This window comes from Crotalus tigris, unplaced genomic scaffold (assembly GCF_016545835.1).
Source record: "Crotalus tigris isolate CLP2741 ecotype Arizona unplaced genomic scaffold, ASM1654583v1 scf7180000024351.1097467, whole genome shotgun sequence".
NCBI classification, from domain to species: Eukaryota; Metazoa; Chordata; class Lepidosauria; order Squamata; family Viperidae; genus Crotalus; species Crotalus tigris.
In genome coordinates this window covers 630,213-655,900 of record NW_024100520.1, presented here as the reverse complement: position 1 = coordinate 655,900, position 25,688 = coordinate 630,213, and the positions used below count along the sequence as shown (strand labels likewise).

General features: G+C 41.3%; 1 protein-coding gene across 6 annotated transcripts in view; it reads right to left on the bottom strand.

Moving 5' to 3' along the window:
- FHOD3 (formin homology 2 domain containing 3) overlaps positions 1 to 25,688 on the bottom strand; it is a 515,605-nt gene that overhangs the window by 429,377 nt on the left and 60,540 nt on the right. For all 6 annotated transcript variants that reach the window (XM_039327161.1, XM_039327164.1, XM_039327163.1 and 3 more), the window contains exons 2-3: positions 25,428 to 25,534; positions 7,114 to 7,178 (exon numbers count right to left, since the gene is read on the bottom strand). In XM_039327161.1, the coding sequence (XP_039183095.1) occupies positions 7,114 to 7,178; positions 25,428 to 25,534 (172 nt within the window). The remainder of the gene's footprint in view (positions 1 to 7,113; positions 7,179 to 25,427; positions 25,535 to 25,688) is intronic.

Below are 25,688 nucleotides of genomic sequence, written 5' to 3'. Positions count from 1 at the left end.
GCTGGCTCTCTTGTGACCATACCTTCTCTCTACAAAGTTCACCCATGCTTAAACTGTTGTAGAACTTCAGTTTTGTTATGTAATAAATAGCAGAATCCAAATCTGGTGTAGTCATCTACTAAAACTAGTATGTACCTAGCTCCTCCAAGAGAGGGCACCATAGGACCAATTAAATCAGCATGCACTAACTGTAAAACCCTGTTAGTTTGCCACGTGTTTCCTTACTTACAGGATAAACACTAGACTTTGACTCCTTGCAAATAGCACAATCCAAATATGTGTTGCATTGCTTAATTTTAAGTCCCTCGGCTAGATCTGGCATTTTCTGCAGCACTCTAAAACTCGCATGTTCTAACCTTCTGTGTAATAAATGTACACAGTTAACATGCTTTGAGTGTTTGTGACTGTGCACAACCTTCCTGCTGTTTTCTTAGTACATACAAATTATCTTGTTTAACACCTTGGGCACAAATCTTCCCACCTTTCCTTATGGTGTACTGACCCTTTGCAAACAGTACTTCATATCACAGTTTATCCAAACTTGAAATACTCAGTAAATTATGCTCTAACTCTGGCACATATAACACATTTTCCATTTCTCCCATACCAGGTACATAAACTTTACCTTCCCCCATTATAGCAAATGATTGCTTAGCTAGTCTCAAGTTAGAAAACATTTGTGGGTCATTTGCAATATGCTGACTGGCTCCACTGTCCAACAACCAAGTGTTAATGTTGTTGCCAGGGAAAATGTCGGTTGTCTCACTGCTCCTCTGTTTCTCCTCTCAGGGCAGTGTCTCTGGAGATGCTCTGTAGAACCACACATGTAGCAGCTTTTCACTGTGTAAACTTTCTCAGCTGCTTGCTGGCACCCTGGGACATAACATTTCTAGGCTTAGGCTGTGCATTGTCATCACCCCCTCTCTGCTGCTTTTCCAGACATATCTGTTCCTCCTCCAGCAACTGTCCAGTCAAATAACTCATGGTTAAGTCTTTCTCCTGCATGGACTCTAAACTAGTCACTAGGACATCCCATGAATTGTTCAATGAACTGAACACCACATACATCTTATGTGACTCAGTGAAAGTCATCTCTCTTTCCTCTAATTCTAGGAATGTCTTTCTCATGGACTGCAAATGCATAGAGATGCTCTCTCCCGGCTTCAGCTGTGTTTTATATAGCTTTCTTGTCAGCATTTCTTTGCTGCTCACAGTCTCTCTCATGTACACACTGCGCAAAGCTTCCCAACACTCCTTAGCAGACTGGAGACCCCTCACATGCATCAGTTGGCTATCCTCCAAACTCAGGATTATAGTGGCCAGTGCTATCTCATTCCTTCTCTGGTCTGCATCATTCAGGGCTGCAGGTGGATCAGCAACTATCATCCACAACTCCTCCCTTCTCAGATACATCTGCATTTTCAGACTGCAGGAGAGGTAGTTAGTCTCATTCAGCTGAGATACTATGAAACCTCCTCCCATTACGTCAGGGGTATCAAGCTGCCGGCCCATGGACCCTGCTGAGTCATTCCTAATATTACATCACCCTATCATTGCCTCATCCACATTACATTACATTTTTAATGTAAGCTGTTTAGCTGTTAAATTATATTATATTATCCTATCGCTGGTTCTGGCCACTTTTTTATTCAATATGAAACACATTCATCTTTTGATGGTATTATTGCCAGAGTAGTATACAATATGACTATCAAGAGTTGAAAAAAAAAACAGAGCCAGTCCAATGGATTTCACTGATGCACAGTATATCAACGTTGAGCTTAAAAATTTATTTAACAGGAAATTGAATGTATCTGTAGCAGTAAAGACTAGCCAGTTAAGAGTCTAGCTTATTAGTTGACAGCAATCTAATTTCAACAGATGTGTCTGAGGTGATCTATTTACTCTTCATAATATTCACAAATGCAGAGAACTCCCATATTAAAAGCAAGGAAGGCATAAGAAACAAAGTTGAAACTATGAGTAAGGGAAACATGATGAGAGAGCAAACAATGGTATTTTTTTAAACACTCCCTGACCTACTGCTCAGAGACAACATCTGGATGGTAGTTCCCTCACTTCATTGAAATTTCAGTTGGTAGATCTTCAGCCTCATCCCAAATCACTGTTAACAAATTTGAAGGAAGTGTCAAGTAAAGGCTAGAGGCTATATGGTAGGAAAAATACTTGCACTCATTTTACATGCCTGGATTACATCTCCAAATATCTGTGCGTTTGGAAATCAGAGTATGGACTATGCTAGGAGACATAATCTGCTTTTCAAGTATTTATGAAATATAACACATACATTAGCTTTTAAGGTGTTATAGGACTTTGCTGTTTGCTGCAGTTTAACTTACAACAGTATTTGGGGGAGGGGAGAGAAAGGGGAACATATCTGAACTGCTTTGCATGACTTGTCCAAAATTATTCCTACAACCTGAGTAGTTTCAAGGAAAAGATAGCGAAGATTTTATAGTATTAATGAATGACATCCAAAGCAGCAACATCCATTACACTGAAACCAAAAAAAGCTGATGTAGAGTAAATTAATAAGATTTTATATATATTAACAGAAGGAACAGAATAACAGAGATGGAAGGGACCTTGGAGGTCTTCTAGTCCAACCCCCTGCTTAAGCAGGAGATCTTATATTGTTTGAGACAAATGGTTGTCCAGTTTCTTCTTAAAAGCCGCAAGTGATAGGAGCATCCACAACTTCTAAAGGCAAGCAATTCCACTGATTAATTGTTCTCACCATTAGGAAATTTCTCCTTAATTCCAGGTTGCTTCTCTCCTTCATTAGTTTTCATCCATTGTTTCTTGTCTTTCCTTCTGGTGCTTTGGAAAATAAGTTGACCCATCTTCTTTATGGCAGCCCCTCAAATATTGGAATACTGCTGTAATGTCACCCTTACTCCTTTTTTTCACTAGACTAGACATACTTAATTCCTGCAACCATTCTTCGTATGTTTTAGCCTCCAGCTTCCTAATCATTTTTGTTGCTCTTTTTTTTACTCTTTACAGAGTGTCAATATATTTTCACAAAATGGTAACCAAAACTGGATGCAATATTCTATGTGTGGTCTTACTAAGGCTTTATAAAACAGTGAGGGGTCCTTAGTGCTCTCTGATCTTGCTTGTTTTCTTGCAGACATTTCATTACTAACTAGATAACACCATCAGTGCTAGAGGACCTCTCATTTCAACCTTGAGCTACAAATAACCTCCTTCATTTATAAAACAATACTAATACTTCATGTGATCTAGGTTCTATTCCTCTGTTAATGCAACCTAGGACTGCATTGGCTTTTTTGGCTACTGCCACACACTGCTGGCTCGTATTAAAGTGATTGTCCACTAGGACTCCAAGATCCCTCTCACAGTTACTGTTTTGAGATAAGTTTCACTTAATCTGTACCTGTACATTTGATTTTCTTGTCTAAGTGTAAAACTCTACTTTTCTCTACACTGTATTTTATTTTGTTAGATAGGGCCCAATGTTCAAGTCTGTCAAGATTCATCTGGATATTGAGCCTATCTTCTGGGGTGTTGGTTATTCCTGCTAGTGTCATCTAAAAATTTGATGAGTACCCCTTCTATTCCCTAATCTAAATCATTTATAAAGATGTTGAAGAGTACAAGGCCTAAAATGGAACCTTGGAGCTTACTTCCCTCCATGTAGAATGTAGTTCCATTAAAGACTACATACTGAGTGTCATTTGTCAGCCAGTTACAAATCCATCTGGTTGGTTTCTTTGTATCCCACATTTTTCTAGCTTACCAAGAAGTGGGTTGAGTCTACTTTGTCAAATGCCTTACTGAAATCCAAGTATATTATGTCCACTGCATTTCATTCATCCACTAATTTAGTCTCTTTGTCAAAGAATGAAATAAGATTTGTTTGGCATGATCGATTTGTGACCCATGTTGGTTTCTGGTTATAAATTTGCATCTTTCTAGGTATTTGCAATCCTAGAAAATCTTTTTCTAGGATTTTTCCAGGAAAAATCATGTCAGATTGGTCTGTAGTTTCCTGATCTGTTCCCCCACCTTTTTGAAGATGGGAACCACATCAGCTCTTTTCCATTACTCTGGTGGTTCCCTGTTCTCCAAAATCTGCTGAGATCACATCTTGGTAGTTCTGAAATCACATCTGCCTTTAGAATTCTGGGATGTAATCCACCAGATCCCGATGATCCCAGAGTGGATAAATGTTCTCTTATCATTTTCTTACTTATTTTAATTTGTATTCCTCATCTGTCTTTTACAATTATGTTTTTGGTAGTTTGAGCTATATTATCTTTTTTCATAAAGACAAAGAATGAATTAAGCAGCTCTGCTTTCTCCTTGCTGTCCGTCGCTTCCTTGCATGTCCTCTCATCATCCTTGACTTTTTCTATGTTGAAAGAAACTTTTTTATTATTATTTTTGACATTTGTTACAAGTCTTACTTCATCCTGGGTCCATTTTTGCAAATTTGGGCTACTTGTTGGTATTGTGCTTAGTTATGTATTCCTCTTTCCATTTTGTGTACTTATGCGTTTTATCTTTCAGTTTATCAGAGAGTTCTTTGTATAATCATGCTGGTTTCTTCTTGGATTTCTTGTTTTTCTTTTTCAAGTGGATTGGGCTTTTATAATCATATTTTTCAGAGTGCCTAAGCTTCTTGAGTTAGTTGACTTCCACATTTTGGTTTTACTTGGTTTTCTTTCTGACAGCAATATTATACACAGAATATATATGTGTGTGTGTGTGTGTGTGTGTGTGTGTGTATGTATGTATGTATATATATATACACACACACACACACAGTGAAAATACAAAAGTAAGTGGCAGGAAAGATAGGACAGTGAAAGGGGAATAGAAAAGTGAGGAAAGGGAGAAAAAAGAAAAAAAAGGCATTGATTTCCGACTTCCTTTGGTGCAGTAAAATAGAATTTCAACATCAGACCTCAATTTTTTACTTTTACAAAATAACATAAACTAGCCATTTTGATAATATCAAATCTATCTAATCGAAAAAACCCAAAATTAAAGTTTCAATATATCAAATATCAAATCCATCTAATCGAAAAAACCCAAAATTAAAGTTTCATTTTTTTCCAAACACAAAGTCCAGAAGTAGTTTCCACATAGCAATAAAAGTATTCATGTTCTTTTCTTTAATCAGTACAGTCAATTTAGCCATTTCTGCTAGCTCCATCAGTTTTTGCAACCTTTCCTCCATTGTAGGAATCAATGTACTCTTCTATTTCTGAGTGTTGAGTAATCTTGCTCCAGTCCACATATATAACATCAAAGTTCCATATTTTTTTCCATGTCTTTATCCATTAGCCTCAAAAGAAAAGTCTCTGGTTTTCTTTCTATATTCACTTTAAGAATTTTCTGTGTTAACACATGAATCCTGCTCATATATTTTTTTTGCTTTATCACACATCCACATTAAAAAGTAGAAGGTCCCCTCTTTATATTTACATTGCCAACATTCATTTGAAATGCCTTTATACATTTCTGAAAACTTATCTGGTCTTAAATACCAATGGTACGTTGTCTTATAGAAATTTTCTTTTAAATTATAATTTAATGTAAAGTTTAATCCTTTATTCCACATATTCTCCCATTATTCAAGCATTATATTATACCCAAAATACTTGCTCATCTAATCATACAATGTTTTATTTGTTCATTTTCCAGATTTAACTTCAATAACATTTTATAAACTTTAGCAATAATATGTTCATCACTACCACACAGTAGGATTTCTAATTCATTTTTAACAAAGCTAAACCCATGATTCTTTATATCTAGTTTAAATCTTTCTTTCAATTGCATGTATGTAAACCAATGGCAGACATGGCCATAATATTTTCTACACTGCCTCTACTCTAATAAAAGTTTGGCTAGCTAATAATGATATAGGATTAAAAGTATTGTTTTTAAAATACAATAGCTTGCTCCCTCTTAGAAGTTCTGCACTTCCCCATATCATAATAGCATGCCTAATATTCTGATTAAATGACCTGAAGAAAAAAATTATAAGTATTCCTGTATACTTATAAAGTATACATATTTTTAAAAAGAAAAATATGTTTTCTTTTCACTACAAATAATATCAATTCATAATTCACGAGTAAAAGGTTGAGTCTATCAAATAAGTAATGATAAAAAGTACATTCAGGCTTACTTGGATCTAAAATATGAAAACTGTACAAATTCTATTGTCCTAAGAATTTAAAGTCCTGGAGGGATTTCTTTCAACGTGTATTATGCTCATAAACTATGGTGAGATCTAGTAATGAAGAGAGTTCCATAAAGGATTGGTAAAATAAAAAGTAGTCCTCAACTTACTACTGTAATGGATCCTGCCCATTATAGTTATAAATCATGATGATTGCAAAGCAGGTCACAATCCAATTTTATGATTTATTTATTTTTTTTGCAGCAGTCGTTAAGGAAATGCTACAGTCATTAAACAAACCCATTGTTCAGTATGGAACATTTCTGCCCAAAATCAAAACTAAATGCAGTTTTTTGGCAAAAATATCATAAATTGTGGTCATGTTACCACCAGATGCTGCAAACAATCAAAATGTGGTCATGTGACCCCAGGGAGGGGGGTTGCCATCAGAACTTTGGAACCAGGTCTTAAGTAGCATTTGGGAGGATTCCTCTGAATTTCAAATGGTCACTACGCAACTAGTTGTAAGTTGAGGACTACCTGTAAACTAAAGGATATTCTTATTCAAAAAAATGAAACTCTGATGCATTCTGAAAACAATGTACACATAAAATTCACAATTCAAAAATTGTGGAATGATACAGAAAGCCCACAAATAACTAGGGATTGAATAAAACTCTGAAATTGTTTACTCTAAATGATTTGTTATAATTATTTTTCTTGTATATTCTCATTAAACAGATAAATTATATTTTGCTATATAATATGTTTTGCAGCATGCTATAGTAAGTGTTTTCAGTAATTTCAAAATGACAAATGTAAGATAATATTATTCCAACAGCATAGTCTTACTTTTAAGAATATTTCCACTTTAACAATATTTCCACTATATTCATACATTTTTCTATTTAAAACATACTATGCATACTTACCAATGCAGGAATGAACTCGGACTGAAAGTTGGGTTCTCAGAATTATGCTGTGTTTTTTGCCCCTACTGGGGAGAAGAAAGAAAGAAATATGATAAGCATAGTAATGAATAATTATGGAAAGAAATAATTTATCTAATCTTATGCTATCTAATGAATTTAAAGACAATTAGATATTGTTTCAATTAAAAACCATACATGTATATGTATTATGACATCTGCAGTTGTGTTTTGATTTTAATTTTAAAAGACAACAATTGCATTAAAAGTTTTAAGCATTTTTTATCACAAATTTGGTCTCAATTGATTTGTACTGTGAATTAACCCTGTAGAAAACAAGAGGGTTTTTTTATTATTATCCCATATTGAAGTAAAATTAAAAACATTCGTGTGTATATTTTCAAATATATCTGAACCCACATTTACATATCTGGATTTCAAATAATGAGACAAAAAAAATAAATTTTCGAACAATAGGTCCAACTGGCTGAACTTTTGCCTATGGTTTTTTTTGTGTGTATTCATACTTATATTTGCACATCACTTGTTCAGGCCATCACCCAGGGCTTTAGTTAGAGTTAGGGTTACAGTCTTTCTTTCTTCCCTCCATTCCTGATGCTTCAAAATTTCTGCAGAAAATGTAGGCATTGTAATTTCTCAAAAAATAGCTGAACCAGTTCAAGGTTTCTTACAAACATGCAACTGATACTTGCTGCCAAGAGTTTACAGAATTTGAAATGTACTAATTAGGCAGCAGTTCAGAGAGGTCTTTTGCCTGCAGTTTCCACTCATTATAAACTGATCTTGTTTTTTACCCCTCAAAGAAAAAAATATAGCCCAATTGCCTTTTGAAAAAGCACCTTTGAGACAGCCATGACCTGGATGACTTAGAATCTTCCTAGACACCTCCTTCTACAATTTCACCTGGAGAACAAGAAAAATTTGATATACTTTGGATTCTAAGTGTAGGAGGGTCAAACTGCAATCCCTGTGTCACTGAGAAGGGTCCAGGATCCTTTGGCTCCTACCCTTAGCCACACTTCCTTCGCCTCAAGTCTACCGCCTCCGACCATTTGCCTGCAGCATTCCTCCTCGGCTGGGCCGCCTCCACCCATTCTCCCTGGCCAATTGGTCCCTGGCCCTCCACCTCATGCCCTTCAGCCCAGCCCATTTGCCAAGGTCCCCTTTGTCCCGGGCTTTTAGACACATGGGGCAGTTAGCCAATCGGATAGGTGACAGACAGCAGTCCTGTTACTCTCAGGGGGGGGCAATGTGCGATAGATGATTGCAGGGGCTGTGTTGTGGGTGCGGCTTCTCTGATTGTATGGTGGGGAGAAACCTGGCGTGGGACAGGAAGGACGGGAGGAAGCCTGGTGTGTGGCAGCAGGTCCATTCCCCATTCAGTGTGAGGTCAGAGTCCAGGAGCAGAGGCAATGGAGGGGAGGATGGAAGCAAAAAAGGAAGCCGGTGCGCTCCAGGCTTTTTTTTTTTTAAGCTGCCAGAGGCTCATGGCAGAGAGGGTGACAGGCAGGCAGCAGTGGGTGGGGGCTTCCCATTTTGACCCCTCCTGCCTGTCATTGACTCTGCACTTGGATTCCAGCCTGATGGGCCTCTGCATGGCTCTCAGCTCAGCTCTCCCTTCCCCCCTGGACTGTTCATCCAGTCTAGTTTCAATTCTCCTTCCTCCTAGCCAATGTCTGGTCCGTGGTCCCCTGTAAAACACCTACAATGCGGGGGCTTCACTGGGAGAAATCCATCTAAATGATTTTAGCTTTCCCCACCAAGTTTACTCCCCCCTCCCCTCCCAATGATCAATCACCTTGGACCTTCCATCTTGAGGAAGCAAACAGGAGGCGGGTTTGCAAGTGTGTGTGTGTGTGTGTGTGTGTGTGTGTGAGAGAGAGAGAGAGAGAGAGAGAGAGAGCTGTAAAACATTCTGTGATGGGGGAGGGTGGAAGAATCTCCGTACTCTAGTCACACACATTGGTTTAACACACTTAGGCACACCCAACATGTTCCCCCCTCCAATTTCCATTCTTTGTCTGGAATGCAACTGGCCACAACACCCATTGGGGCTGGCTTCTCTACCCTCTCCAAACTTTTTCCCAGTGTTTCTCATTCTTAGGGAGGGAGGGAGGGAGGAGGGAGGATAGCTGAGCAGCCAGGATCTCTGGGATGCTGGGTGGGATCTTGCACAGCAGCTGGATCTTGACATGTAGGCTCTATTCAAAAGGAAAATAAAAGAGACTGAAAAAAAGAAAAAAAAATCACAAAAGGCTGCAAGAGGGGCGGTGAGGAAGGAAAACATAGAGACAAGCATAAACATTGTAGAGGAAAAGACAAGAGAAGCTGGGATGGCAGCTTCTTGCAGTCTGAGCTTGGTTTTGAGGCCAATGAAGAACACCAGACACGAGGTGCAGGTTTTCTTTTCTTTTAGTGAAGTTCTCTAAGAAAAGGGATCCTGGCCAAAATGCCAAGGAACCTCGAACCACAGAATTAAGGAAGCTTTTTGCATTTTCAAAAGGTTGGATAAGGCAGGATATATAAGAAATATCATCTAATAAACATTTCAATAATGATCTAACAATTGTTCTATTGATCTGTAGCTGTCTCTATTCCTAAGCTTTGGCTTCTGGAGTTATCTAATACACATTCTATTTGCTCCAGGCCATCTCTATTTCTAACTTTTAGCTGAGCTTTTGTTACTTTTATCAGCTTTTTAACCACCCAGAATTGTTACAAGCTTTACACATTCCCTATGAATAAGCATTCTTTGTTCTTGCCAGACAAAACTCTTCAATTCCTGAGTCTGGTTAACAGACTCAGGCTCAATCCTGACAAGACTGAGTGGCTTTGGATATTGCCTCCCAAGGATCATGTTAACTGTCCAGTGTTGATTCTAGCAGGGGATAATATACCCCCTTCGGAGCGGGTTCACAACTTGGGTGTCCTCCTTGATCCACAGCTGAAATTGGAACATCATTTGACGGCTGTGGCTGGGAGGACCTTTGCACAAGTCCGTCTATTGCACCAGTTGCGACCCTACCTGGACCGGGAGGCTCTCCTTATAGTCACTCATGCCCTTGTCACCTCACATCTGGACTACTGCAATGCACTCTACATGGGGCTTTCTTTGAAAAGTATTCGGAGACTACAGTTGGTCCAGAATGCAGCCGCGCGAGTGATAGTGGGTGCTCCTCGGTACACCCACGTTACACCTATCCTCCGTGAGCTGCACTGGTTGCCTATTGGTCTCCGGGTCCAATACAAGGTGTTGGTTATTACCTTTAAAGCTCTATATGGCTCAGGGCCAGGCTTTTTGCGAGACCACCTACTACCTCATAGTTCCCTTCGTCCGGTTAGATCCCACAGGCTGGGCCTCCTTCAGGTCCCGTCGGCCAAGCAGTGCCATTTGGTGGGGCCGCGGGGGAGGGCTTTCTCTGTGATGGTGCCCACGTCTTGGAACCAGCTCCCCCCGGAGATTAGGACCGCTCCCACCCTGTTGGTTTTCCGCAAGCTGCTTAAGACCTGGCTTTTCCGGCAGGCCTGGGGTTTATAAAATCTGACCCCTGGATGAATGTTATTGTATTGTTTGTTTTGTTAAGTTATGTTGTGTTTTTATTGTTAGCCGCCCGGAGTGGGGCGGTCTATAAATTTTAATAAATATAAATATCCCCTTTCAAGTGTGTGTCATAATCTTGCTTTGTTTCTCCACCCTCTCCTTCCTTCCTTCCTTCCTTCCTTCCTTCCTTCCTTCCTTCCTTCCTTCCTTCCTTCCTTCCTTCCTTCCTGAGTGTGTGTGTATGTATTTGTGTGTGTGAATAGAGTATGGAGATTCTTCCATCTCCGTCACAGCTCTCGCACAAACATAAACATACACACACACACACCTGCAAACTCGCCTCCCGTTTGCTTCCTCAAGGTAGAAGGTGAAAGTGCTGAGTGCTGCCTCTGGCACCTGTGCCATAGGTTCGCCACCACTGATGTAGGACTTTGAAGGGGACAATGAGCACCTTGCACTCAAAAGCAAATAAGCAGCAAATGCAGCTCCTGCAAGAGAGGTAATATATGTACAAATCTAGGCTTGCACAAAACCATGCAGGCCGCTGTATTTTGAACCAACTGATGCTTCTGGATACTTTCCAAGGGCAGCCCCATTGTAGAGTGTTGTTGCAATGGTAAAGACAGATGATTAGGGCATGGGTAACTGTGAGCAGGGATTGTGGGTCCAGGAAAGAGTGTAGTTGACACACAACCTCAGTTGCACAAAGGCCCACCTGGCTAGGACTGCCACCACCTGCACTTTAAGCAGAAGTTTGAATACACATCAGGCCAAGACAGGCAGGTCTTCTTGGACCAATGAACCCCAAATCCTAAGCCATTCCATCAGGCCAGGGTTCAATTTCAGCCTATTACTCCCTGTTCTGCCTTTAACAGCCTCTGGACACTGCAAGAGGGAGATCACAGCATCACTTAACTCACAATGGGCTGAGACATACTGTATATCTGTGCCATCAACAGATTGATAATAACATAGCCCATGGTGGTAGATGATCTCACCCAACAACTTCTTGTAGATGTTAAACACAGATGGACACAGCATTGAGCCCTGCAGAAACTTTCAAAACAGGGGATGAGAGCTGAATCTCTTGTTTCCTATCAACACCAACTGAGAGCAACCCCAAAGGAAACAACTGAACCAAGGACAACTCACAACCCCACACTCACAACCCCCAAAGCTGCTCCAGAAGGGTATCATGGTCAATGATATCAAATGCCACTGAGAGGTCAAGTAGAGAGAGGTTGAATGCACTGTCCCATCTCACCCCTGCCAGAATCCATAAAAAGTGTGACCAATGCCATTTCTATTCTATATCTAGACTCGAATCCTGACCGGATAATCCATTTTATCCAGGAACCTTTGGAGCTGCAATGCAACCACCTTCTCAACAACCTTCCCCAGAAAGGGAAGTTGGAGATAGGACAAAATTATCCAATAGGATGGAATATAGGCATAGCCTCTTAAGAAGAGGGTGGAGTACAACTTCCTTAAAAGGCTAGGTCACCACCCCTCCCACAAGAAAGCATTAATCACCACCAGAACCAACCCACATATCATCTCCCAGGAAGCTTTTATAAGCCAGGAGGGGCATGGTCAAAACATCTATTATACAGCTGCTTGCATTCATACTTCATAGGTCCACTTCCTCAAGAGCCATAATGTCCAACTGTTCCCAGATAACTGGGCATGAACTTTCCCCAGGTACCACCATTGGACCATGACATCTAACTGGGAATGAATCCAAGTGACTTTTTCTTCCAAAAATCAGCCAATTCCTCAATACACAATCTGTTCGACCTCTGTATCCCCTTTCCCCAAAAGGAGGCAGCTCACCTTAATGTGTGTCACTGGGCAACTATCTACAGATGGAGCACCGAGATGTATTTATGCTTCACTGCCCATACTGCCACAAGTTAGGCTTTAATAGCAGCTCTTACCTGTATGTGATCAAGTTTGTTATTTGTCTTCTCCCAATGCCACTCTAGACATCTTGCCATCCATTTCATCTCATTCAATTCCTCCATGTATTATAGGGGAATGAAGAGGTTATGGTTTAGGAGAGGTCACATGGGCATAATCCTATCCAAACCTTCAATCACTTTTATACTCCAAGTAGTGAGTAGGAGCTTAGTAAGACAACGCATATTTGCAGTTACAATGCCAATTCCTTCTGAAACCCATCCTGGTCCATTAGTCACCGGAGACAAACTTATCTATTAAATCCTGCCTCTCTGTCAAGGAGTACAAAGTACATAGCCACAGACTGTGATCTGACCATGACAGGGGGACAAAAGATAACCCTACCAATTTCAGATCAAATAGGTACTGTTCTGACAAGAACACTAAAACATCATGACCACTATTCCTAATTGGGCCCTAGAAGACCTGGGACTGGCCCATGGAAAGTATGGTATCTATGAAATCCTGAGCTACAGTCAAGACCACTTCCAGGGATGGCAGACTGAATTTTCCCATAATTATGAGGAATTTCACTGCCAACCTTGTAGTGAGGTCCAAGAAGAAAAGAAGCATTGGCTTACCTGAACGCCTCTTCTCAGCATGATGATGAAGAATCCACCAATCAGACTAAGTTGTCACGCCCCTCCTTGACTGGAACCTCTCAGTTTCATCGATGGCGTAGCCAATGACAACAGTTTGACATGATGACTCTAAGACCAGGTACAAAGAAAACAACCCCCTGGCAAGGACCTAACTGATCTCTAGAGGAGAGAACGTGGATTCTTCATCATCATGCTGAGAAGAGGCGTTCAGGTAAGCTAATGCTCCTTCTCCAGCATGATGACTGAAGAATCCACCAATGGGACTTACCAAAGCTCCTGCTGTCCCTACGGGAGGGAGTCAGTTGGGGCCTGTGACCCTGATTCTGGCACTACCTGTTGGAGGATTCGTCTACAGAAGAAGGCCTCAGCCGAGGCAAATTTGTCCAAACGGTAATGCCTAATGAAAACGGAGGGCAAAGACCATGTCACCGCCCTGCAAATGTCCTCTATGGATGCTTTTGTTGCCCACGCCACAGATGTGGCAGCACTGTGGGTGGAGTGTGCCGTCACATGACTAGGAACTGGCAAGGCAAGTGACACGTATGCTCCTGCTATGCACGCTCTGATCCACCTGCCTATGGTTGAGGCGGATACCTTTCGCCCCATGGATGAAGGCTGAAAGGATACAAACAGGGCTTCAGACTTACAAAAGGCCGATATGCATTTGATATAACAGTGCAAGGTCCTACGTATATCAATGTGTGCCATTGCCATTCCAAGTCATGTGACGGATGGGGGCAAAAGTTCGGAAGAATAACCTCCTGTGATCTATGAAACACTGTATTGATCTTAGGGATAAAGGAAGGATCTAACCTAAGAACCACCCTGTCCTCGTGAAACTTGCACAGGTCCTTCCTGATAGATAAAGCTGCCAGCTCCAAGATATGCCTGGTGGAGGTAATGACAATTAGGAAGGAAACCTTGAATGACAGGTACCGCAAGGAACAGGTTCTAGGGGGTCCAAAGGGTGAGGAAGTTAGGGCCTGCAGAACCCGGGGTAGCTCCCAGGAGGGATATCTATGGACCACAGGCGGTCTGCTATTGGTAACTCCTTTAAGAAAGGAGCGGATCATAGGGTGCTGAGACAAGGATTCTGTTGTGTCCCAGGAAAGCACTGTGGAAAGAGCCACTACCTGTCTATGAATGATGTTGGGTTCCCGTCGCATCAGTGGCCAAGTTCCGCCAAGTATGATCGTAAATGCAGTTAGTCGCAGGTCTCCTGGCAGCCTGGATCATGTCAATCACCCCTGACAAATATGACTCCTGAGTCAGAGTGCGTCGCTCAAGTACCAGGCAGCCAACTGGAGCCATTGGGGGTCTGGATGTTGTAGATCCCCCTGTGTTAAGTGTATGCGACTGTCGGGAATCCGCCACGGAGCCGAGGTAGAGAGGCTCATTAGGTCTGCGAACCATGGCCTTCTGGGCCTGTTCTTCCAGGATCTTTCTGACAACTGCTGGAAGCAGAGGTAGAGGGAGAAAGGCACCCCAACCGAAGAGACTTGTGTCTGTGGTCATGAGGATACGGTGAGGCTCCTTGAAAAGAGTCCCCTTGCGCATGGCCAAAAATGTCCACCAGTTGAGAGAGAGGAGCACCTGATGTGGAACCCGTACCAATTGGTTGGAGGAACTGGTGTGCCATCTCTGGTATAGGAGCAGGAACCATTGGAGGGTCCGGGCATGTAATCGGGCCCACGGCACTATCGCTATGCAAGATATTAATTTCCACAGGAGCTGGGAAAGGAGAGCCAGTGTTAATACCCTGTTTCTGCGTACCTTGAGGACCAAGTCTCGGATCCTCTTGCGTCGTTCCTCTGACGAAAACACGTGACAAGAGTCCGTGTCTATCACCGCACCCAGGTGTAACAGGCGGGTTGAGGGAGACGTCTGGCTCTTTTTGAAATTTATCGAGAACCCGTGGTCCTGGAGGGTCCTGACTGTAAGAGCCAAATCCGACTGGGCGGTCGTGACGGAATTTGATTGGATCAGTATGTCATCCAGGCAGCACTGGATGTGCACCGGGACCAATCTCAAGTCTGCTGCCAACACCGCCAGGATCTTGTTGAAGAACCTGGGGGCGGAGGAAAGACCGAATGGTAGGGCCCTGTACTGGAAGTGGCGGTTGAGATGACAGAACCGCAGAAATTTGCAATGCTCCAGGAGTATGGGAATGTGCAGATAGGTCTCTGTGAGATCTACTGAGGTCATGAGATCTCCTCTCCTTACACTGCCCAAAATGGAATAGAGCGTCTGCATTTTGAACTTCCGATACTGGAGATGGAGGTTCAGACCCTTGAGTTCGAGGATTGCTCTCCATCCCCAGGATTTTGGGACTACAAATAGGATGGAGTAATACCCCTGTCCCGCCTGGTTCAAGGGGACCTCCTCTATGGCCTTGATGTTTAGTAAATGTCGAATGGCGTCTTCCATGAGCCCTCTTTTTGTTGGGTTTCTCAGGGTTGGACAAGAGACAAAATGGTCTGTGGGTGTGGATTTGAACTCCAGGGACAGGCCTTCTCTTATGGTGCGCAGAACCCAGGAGTCTGTGGTTGTGTTTTCCCACTGGTGGATGAAGAGAGTGAGTCTGCCGCCAATGGGAGGGGTCCCCCCTAAGTCACTTGGTGTTACGGAAGGGACTACCCCCTCTGCCACGAAAAGAAGACTTGCTCTGGGTCTGGTACCGGGACCGGTCCCTATAGTTTGTTTTGTCAAATGAGTGTTCTGTCTTGGAAGCTGAAGGACGGTATGATTGTCCCGTCTCTGCTATAGCACCAGTTCAAAAGGACTGACGGCGGTCATAGGGGATAAAGCATCTGTTAGCTCTCCTTGTCAAATGAGAAATGACCTTCTGTTTCTGTTTATTTTCTATTAGGTATGGAGTTAATGCCTCCCCAAATAATCTGCCTCCCTTGAAAGGAGCAGTGGCCGCCCGCCATTTGTGTTTGCTTTCTGCCCTCCAATTTTTAAGCAGAGCAGTCTCCGATCTACTACGCTGGAAGCCATTGCTCGGGCCGAGTGTTTGGCAGAGTATAAGGAGACATCCGCCATATACTCAGAAGTCACTGTAAGTTTGGTCAGCTCCTGGTGAACTCTAATCTCCTCCAGGGGAATTCTGTCCTGTAACTATCTAAGCCAGGTAAGGGAAATTCTGGTGAAGAAAGAAGTGGAGGTTGCCACCTTCACTGCCCATGCAGATGCTTGATGAACTTTGTGTAATGCTAGCTCAGATTTCTTATCCTCTGCCTTAAGGGCATCAGATACATCTGCTGGTAGACTGGCTGCTGAGAATAGTGGAGTTAGGGACTCATCCACTTTGGGCACCTCCAATAAGTCCGTCAAGCTTTGAGCCATGTCAACAATCTTGCGTTCAGCTGCTCCCTGGGATGGCTGAGCTGCCGGAGATTCCCAGTGTCCCTGAATATTCTTCAGGAATAAGGGGGGACAGGGTATTTGCAGACGCCAAATTACCGGTTCAGAGAATAGGGGATTCGTGTCCTAGCCGGTGGAGGTTTCTGGGGTGGGAACTGGGTCGGAGGTGAGCTTACCTGCTGCGCATGCCCTGCGCAGTAAGGAAGGAAAAAGAGAAGTATTAAATAGCTCTGCCATGGGCTGGGAGTCCTGCGGAGACTCCTCGCAGTCCGACTTCTGGTCTGCATTTCCGTCATGATCTGAAACGTTGGAAGAATCGGATTCAGGTGAGTGGGATGGTGAGACCAAGCCGGTACGGTGGAGCGTAGGTCATGATGAGGTAGTGGGTGCTGATGTGGACCTCGGTATGGATGACATTTGATGATGATGACCCAATCAGGCCATGGCTTGAAGAACCGCCTGCGATATCAATGATTGCAGCTGGTTGGTAAAGGATGGCTCCTGCGAAGGTCGAAACCCCACTGCAGTCAGTATGAATGTCACTGTGGGTTCCGTGGAAGGGCCTGGCAGTTCGAGGTCCTCCCCAAAGAGGGGTGGCCCTCCCCGATGCTCACACTCCTTGATGAAGCAAAAAGTTGTGCTCCTGCCTCAGGAGCAGCAAGTGGGGGGAGTGGAGACATATGACCTTCTCCAGTTGACAAGCGTTGGGCCCGGGAGAATTGCTTCTCCAGGGTTCGGTGCATGCAATTGGCCTGCTTGTCGCTTGCCTTCCTGCCGTATTTGGATTTTGCTTTGGCTTTTCCCTTAGTCGCCTCTGGAACCGGATCTGTGTGGCTGGATTGGTTACCTGCGTCCAAAGGCTGTGGCTTAGTGAGGTCTGCCATGGTGGTCAAGAGGTGTTCCAGGTGCAGCTCTGGAACTGACTCGCTTTGCAAGAGACGTCAGTTGCCCCCCGTGGAGGGACTGACTGCACATGGATTAGCGTGAGCCGGCCCACTGGCTAAGCTGGACTCACGCTGGGTGCTTCAAGGCACTCATCACCAAGGCGAAGGACAATCCATATGCCCAGTCCTGTAACCAAAGTAGTGACGAAATCACATGCGTCTTACAATAGTGGCAATAGTCAGGTCCTGGCAAGCAACCACTAGATGCAGAGTGGCAGAGGCTAAGGTGAAGGAATGTTAGGCAAGCAGGGCCTAATAGATCTTTTTGCCAGTAAGGTGGTAAGGATCCACAAATCTTGTTGTAAATATAAAATCTTATTTCAGATAGTCCTAGTCTTATGATCAGAATTGAGTCCAAATTTGTTGCCTATGGTTAAAATGTGGGCCCGAGTCAAATAGCTATCAGAGGCTTATTAGTGCGACGAGAGCCCACAAAATGGCGGCCGCAACTCAACCCTGGGGGGGGGAGTTCTTGAGCGATCGTGCTTTCGCTCTATAAAGGGACTCTCCAGTGAAATTTTGTTGCCTCAAGGTCCCTTAAAATTGAAGGGGAGAGACTGGTAAGTTTGTGCCTAATGGCCGTTAGGCGCGACGGTGCTCTCTGCGCCTTAGCAGGACCTCCGTCTCTAAAAGGCAGCTGGATAGAGGAAAATTGAAGTTAATCCTCTTGTCCCCCGCAGCGCTCACAATTCACTGATTTCGGTCTGTCAGCTTGGCCGAAGGAATCTTCAGCAAGAAGCTGAAGGCCGAATGACCTCAAAATGGCAGCCACGAGAGTTGGGACGTCGACGGAGGCAATCTCTGTGTGTCCCGGTGACGAATGCTCCTGAAAAGGACTGGGAAGGAGACTCAGCTGACTGCTGAGCTATAGGAAGAGGAAAGCCACCCCCCAGTAATAGGATCCCATTCAGATAAGGAGAGGAAAATACTTTTTATCTCTGTTTAAGGAAATAGGGAACAGAATCCCCTGTAAGGGAAATATTCAGAAGCTGGGAGCCTCCAATTCTCCAATAAGAAGAATCCACTAATGTGTAACAGTTTCTATTAGTCTAACCTGCCTGAAGAATGAGCCTGAGAGTCAAGTTATCACGTCCTCATGGGTGAAAGACTAAGATGAAACTGGGAGGTTCCAGTCAAGGAGGGGCTTGACAACTTAACAACTTAGTCTGACTGAGCAGGAGGACTGAAATAACCCATTGGTGGATTCTTCAGTCATCAGGCTGGAGAAAGGGTTTCACAACTGGGCACTTGTGGAGCCATGGCCCTGGAGGATGCCAGAGATTCTCTAATGGTGGCAGCCGGGCCAGGCTTCTTTGCAACAATCAATCAGCAATAAGGCAAGCCTAATTACAGTTGATCAGGCTTTTAAAACAGTACCCTAAAACCTGGGCCACCACAGATCTGCTGATCAGTAAATGAGGCGAATGGATGCATGTATTATGTATAAGATATAGGATATAAATGAGTATAATCAATTTTGCTTGGAAACACATTGTTATTTTGAAACAATTTTTTCCAGTGTTGAGAAAAAAAACATAGTCCCGGCCCATGTTCTATAATATTTCCCCCAAAATCTCCATTTCAAGTTATTATTTTTTTTAATATATTTTATTGGTCTTATAGTTTTAACAAAAAGTGTTTGAGACACTCCGTGGTGTTTGGGTAAACAAAGATTCCCAACATAAAATCACAGAATAACAACTCAACTTAATACATTCGCTATCATCTCTCTATTTCCCTCAAGTAACAAAATAAATTTAATATATTTCATTTCTATCCTAAATTTCAACTACTATTAAGCCTATTTATTAAAACTTTATCAATTTCAATTACCATAATCAAATAATGTTTTACATCAACATATTACCGCTTCAAATATCTCTTGCAAGTAAATTCAAGCTCTTAATCTCTCTCATCCTTTTTTTATCACCAATCTTATTTATTTCTTCTTCCAATAATAGCTAATTTAGTTTTACAAAGACAATATTACCATATCTTATCAAATCGTATTATTATACACAAATATCTCTTAATTAATTAAACATTACACATATATATAGTTAATTATCTTACTTCTAAATCTAGATCATTATCTTTAACCTTTCAGCCAGTAATTCCATTTTTGTTGCTTATCATGATCATTGACTTAATTCATTTCCATTCATTAAACAAACCAAATTCCATCCATTTAATTACCATATCGAAACATATTATTATATACAAAAATCTCCTAATTAAACATTTCAAAATTCCAATCTAAATCAATCTATTACTCCAAGAAATGCAAGTTTCTTTTTTCATTCCACAGTTAACTTTCATATTTCTATACCAAAGTTCCATAAAACAAAAAAGTCATCAAACTAAATTAAACACACATGAATATAATTGTATATTTCTTACTTCTAAGTCTAAATCATTATCCTTAAAACAATCCATAGAACCAACATTGCCTTTTAATACATTCAATAATTTTTATTAATTTAAACACGCATGTGTATAATTGCATTTTTCAGCTCTAAATCATTATCCTTAAAACAATCCATGAAATCAGCATTGCCTTTTACGCCATTAAACATTTTTAAATTTGTTTTTGAGTCTAGTTCTGGGTTTCTTTCTCTGCCACACCAGCTTCCATGAAGACACTTCCCTTTCAACCAGTAAATCCATTCTCAATGCTTGTAATAATCGTTGAGCAAATGTCCCTTTCTCTGTAGTAAGCATCTTTTTTCTCTTTCAACCAATAGATCAATTCTTATTGCTTGTAATAATCTTTGAGAGAGAATAACTCTCTTCCTCTGCAGTAAACGTCTTTTTCTGTTCTCTTTGCGATGTAGTTGCTTTGTATTTTAAAGTCTTAGTCTTTGCTTCTTCTGGTTCTCTAAATTGCTGGAGAAGGGATTGTCAGACGAAATAAATTCCACTTCTATCTCTGTAAATTCCTCTTCTGGCACATTTTGATTTATGTCATAATCAGTTGTAACCTGGACATCAGTTTGGGCAAATATAGTAGAGTTTCTAGATTTTGATTCTAAAGTACAGTTTTTAAATGTAGCACAAATTTCTGCAGTGGCCTCATAAATCTTTTCCAATATAAGTGCACAATTCAGTTGTATCTGAGGTTTCTCCATTTTAATACTAATGCTTAAAAGGAGATCTCTTTTTCTTTTTTGTAGAGGCTTTGTTTAATGTAGAAACATCCACCCCCACATCTTCACAGGTGCAGAGCTTATCTTTAGTGTTTTAAAGTTCATAAGAAAAAATAAGCAAAGTTGCAGTATTAAATTCTTGCCACTAGATGTCCTCAGTAAGTTAAGAGAGACTTTTCCAAAAATCAATTCTTTTTTCCCCGTCTTTTAAAGTAATGTCTATATATAAAAAAGTAGAAATAGTAAATTTCTTAAAAAGAAAGGAGAGAAAACCTTTTCCTTTTTTTCCCTTTTTAGTGTCCCAATAAAAATAGATTATAGCCTTTCAGTGTTTATGAAATGCCTTTCTTCCCATAAAAAAGCAGAAGCCACCTTTCCAAGCCAGGGAAATAATTTCAAAAGCTCTTTACAGGCACACAATCGAAAAAATAAATGGAAAAGAGAGAAAAATAAAAAAAAATTCTCACCCAGATTCACCAAGGGGGCACTAAAAGCTTAGATGTTGTTCGACTTACAGTCTGAAGCAGCAGGGCGATCGGCCATTTTCATGGCCTATCTTCCTCTCCGTCGGTCCTCAGAGTTTTGTCCGGACAGCTGGAGGAGCCACTGCTCCTCCGCAGCCAGACTGCAGCCTCCTTGACAGAATTCGCACCCTCCAGGGCGACTTTGGATCCGTATAAGGGTCCACCGACAGAGGGAAACCTAGTCGACAAGGAGAGAAGTCTCCCTGTGTGACTTGTGATGCCGTGAACCGGAACCGGAAGTCCATTTCAAGTTATTATTAATGCTATTTTAATATATAATTATCTCTGATATCTTATCCTTTCCAAAAATGTTCTACTGTATAAAAAACCCACATCTGTTACATTAATTATATAACAATGGGAATGTCAAATGAAGAGCCAAAAGCTTTGAATGTATACATCGAAGTACGTGAGGATTCCTATGTTCAAAATCTAATGTATTTCAGTATTAATCTTTAATATCAAAATACATCTGTATAAAAGAGCACAGTTCTTTGTGCAAAGCTGTAAATTGTTATAGAAACAGCCAAAATATATCATTTCCCGGACATACATTATTTTAGGTTTTACATAGAGAACAATGTAGCCAAGGTCTGCTGAACAAATTAGGAAATAGTTGGACAAATCTGGAAATAACTTTGTCAATTTTATGATTAAATGCATAGCACTACTTCTTCCCATTTTTCCCAAAACAACAATTCTGTGAGGTGGATTGGACTGAGACAGAATGACTAGCTCAAAGTCATCTGGTCAGCTTCTATGATGAGGAGTGAAACTCAAACCAGGGCATTTGATTTGAGTCCATCTCCTTAACCACTACTGAAATAATATCAGACAATTACATACTTCCCTAATGCATTACAATTTAAGCCATTTGGTCTATACTGTTAGCAGGTATATAACTGAGCTTACCAATTGGTCTTGGCTTCCAATAATTCAGCAGAAACTAGACTATCCCTTACTGCTATGACATGCTTCTACCATGCAATGAATTTCAAGCTAGGTCACTGGAACCCAACTTGCAAAAGCTTCTTGGCAGCAATCTAGTATACAAGTAGCTTTAATTATTGTTGAGTCCATACCTATGGGGAAACTGAATCATATGGATGAGGTTTTAAAAAAATAAGAGGTACAAAGAACCTAGATCAGGGCTTTTCAACCTTTTTACTGATTGTACCACTTTTAGGATATGGCAATATTCGAGTACCACCAAGCAAGGTGTCAAAAACTTGATGACCCAAAAAAAAAAAAAAAAAAAAACCTGTTCAAAGTTGAAATTGCATTGAAATGACTTATGACCATTTTTCACACTTATGACCATTGCAGCATGCCTAGGTCATGTGATTTATATTTGGATGCTTGGCAACTGATTCATACTTATAATGGTCACAGTGTTCCAGGGTCATGTGATCCCCTTCTGCAACCTTTTGACAAGCAAAATCAATGGCAGAGCTGTTGGTGGCCAAGTGCTAAGGCGGGACTTCCTTTCCTGCCTCCCTTTTTCTCATTCTCATTCCCTGCCTCCCCTTTTCTCATTCTCTCTTCATATATTGATCAAACAAGGAAAGGCCTCCAGAGACAGAAAAGACAAGCTGCTGAGTGAACTAGCTTAAAAAGGCATGTTTCTTTTTAAGAATTAGCTACTGGCTAGAAAGGAAAGTAAGGAGCACAGCCGGCACTTAAGGAAAAAAAAATGTAAGTACTGGCTGCCGGCTAAGGCAGTCTCCCCGAATGGCTCCATTCATAAGTAAAGGAATGCTACAGGCAAAATCCATTCAGGAGAAAAAATACTTCAAAATCCCTTACAGCAAAACTTACAGCTAACAACAGCAGAGCAACAGAAGCTGACACGAGACATCAGCCAAATAGAAATTGTCAAACACTCCTTAAGAACACAAAGCCCACATTGCACAAATCCCAGAACTTCAAAGTCACAAAAGCACATAAGAATCCTTCCACTCTCCATCTCTGTCCCTCCCTCCTCTGTGCCTCACCTCCAGCCATTGGTGCCTTTTTTCATTCCTTTTGGAAGGTGACCTCTCCCCTGCTACATTTCTTGCCTGTTTGCTGCTGCCAGCACAGATGGCTGCCACAGCAGTTGTAGATCAGCTCATGGCCAGCCTGCTTGATCTCCTCTTCCCCACCCTCCTCCTCCTCCTCCTCCTCCTCCTCTCCAGCTGACTCCACCTCCTCCCAAGCCTGCTGCTTTTCTCTCTCTCCCTCTTCTGCCCAAACTGCCTCCTTTTACAGCATCTCCTGTCTCTGCCTCCCTCCTCCTTTCTCATGGAGGAGGGTGAGCCAGAAATGAGCCTGAGGTCTTTGCAGCTCCAGAGGACTCTCACTGTAAGTCCTTGCCTGTGCTGGCTCTTTCCCTCCCCCACTACACTTGGCTAGGCAGGGTTGCGTGCCACCTGCCACTCATTAATGTACCACAAGTGGTACGCGTACCACCGGTTGAAAAGCCCTGATCTAGATGGTGTGTAGTTCTTTTCATTAATGATATAGTCCATTTTTTTGTTTAGCTTGCTGTGCCATCATTTTATTCCTCTTTAAGAACGTTTTCATTCTAATAAAATAGGATGGACAAACTTCTGACACTATAGACAATCCCCGACTTACATTCAAAGTTACAATGACAGTGAAAAAGCAACTTACAACCAGTCCTTGCGCTTACTTATAATCATCACAGCACCCCCAAGTCCTTGCGCTTACTTATAATCATCACAGCACCCCCATAGTCACATGATCAAAATTTAGGCACTTGGAAAATGGTATTTATAACAAATTGCAGCATCCTGGGATTATGTGATTGCCACTGCAATCTTCCCAGATGGTTTACAGTAAACAAAGTCAATGGGGGAAGTTGGATTTATTTAACAACTACAGTGATTGACTTAACAACCATGGCAAAAAAAAGTAGCAAAATCATGATTTCCTTGCTTATCAATGGAAATTCTGGTCCCAATTGTAGCCCTAAGTTGAGGACCACCTGCATTGATTGGTTTTGCCTTGCCACCTGCACATTCTTGGTTGATCCAGTACCCACAGTGTCTTGGGATTCTCCAATGAAGTTTTAACCAAGATCTTTGAATACAAAGATGTCAGTACTTGGAATGAAAATTCAACGGCATGCTGGAATAGGAGTTCTTACGCTCACAATCTTTGGAGGAAAATTAATCAGTTATCAGCTCCCTGTCTTTGGAAATAAATCAATTTTGTCAGATATATATACAAAATGAACTTTACAATAAAAAGAAAACACTTAAAATCCTGTAAAACAATCTGTTAGGGAGAAAATAAAAATGAAGTTATGAAACTTATAGCAACTCAAGAAAATCCTCTAATGGAAAATAAACAAAAGAAAAATTAATACTCTTGCAGACTATGTGGTGTTACTGTCTGTTACCATTGAGATCTCTCTTTCTCTCGCTCTGTGTATGTATGTACAGTGTATATGTAGAGAAACTACATATCAGAAACAATATCAAAGGCCATAATGTTTAAATAACTGCATCATTCCCCCCCAAAAGTTGTATTATGTAATAGTTTTAGCTTAAAATTATTAGTATTCCTGAGGCACAAATTGTGGCATACATTTCTTCCTAGCTTCTCTAGAATTTCCAGTTTCCAACTGATTCCAGCCTTTAATCAGATGTTCAAGAAAAATGTTCCTTATCTCCTTTTTTCTCTACAAAAGGGAAGATTCTGGGGAACATTCCTGCTATATGCTAAGGTAAGGTTTGAAACAAAGTAATATTAATTGAACATTTTGCAGTCTATGTGACAGTTAACAATTCAGAATATCATAAAAGCAGATTGGTTTTGCAACACCACTAATCTCTAAATGTTATATAAAAATATCTGCTGCTGTAAAAACTCCTGTGTTTCAGCTTAATGTTTTCAAGAAATATTAGTCTTTTAATCCTCAAAACAGATTTATATAGGTAGCTCTTGACCATAAGGGAGCCTACCCATTACAATTGTAAGCTGTGACAGTCATCCTATGGGTCATCCTATGACCAACCCAATTTTATGACTGTTTTTGTGGTGGTCATTAAGCAAATCACCATGGTAGTTATATGAGTGTGGTTGTAAAGTGAAATCATTAAGTAAACCCATTGTTTGCTATGGGGCATTTTGCTGAAAACTGAAATAATATACATACCATTCTATCAACTGTAATTATAGGTGGATAGACATAATTATTTTCTTACCCAAATTCCCCCTGGAAACCTTCCAATTCATCCTTTTGCTCAGCTAGAGTAGATTCCAAATCCAAGTAGGTACCATTGTGAGACAATTGCAGTGCACAATCATCAAGCTGAAAAAGAATTTAACAATTTAGAAATCATTGTTGCAATGATAACACTTTGATCCAGCAAACCAACTTACATTAATACTAGAAAGTTAGGAAAAATGAAACTGTTACATTTTTACTTTGCGCTCTACACCATCTACTCCTCTCTGCAAATAAT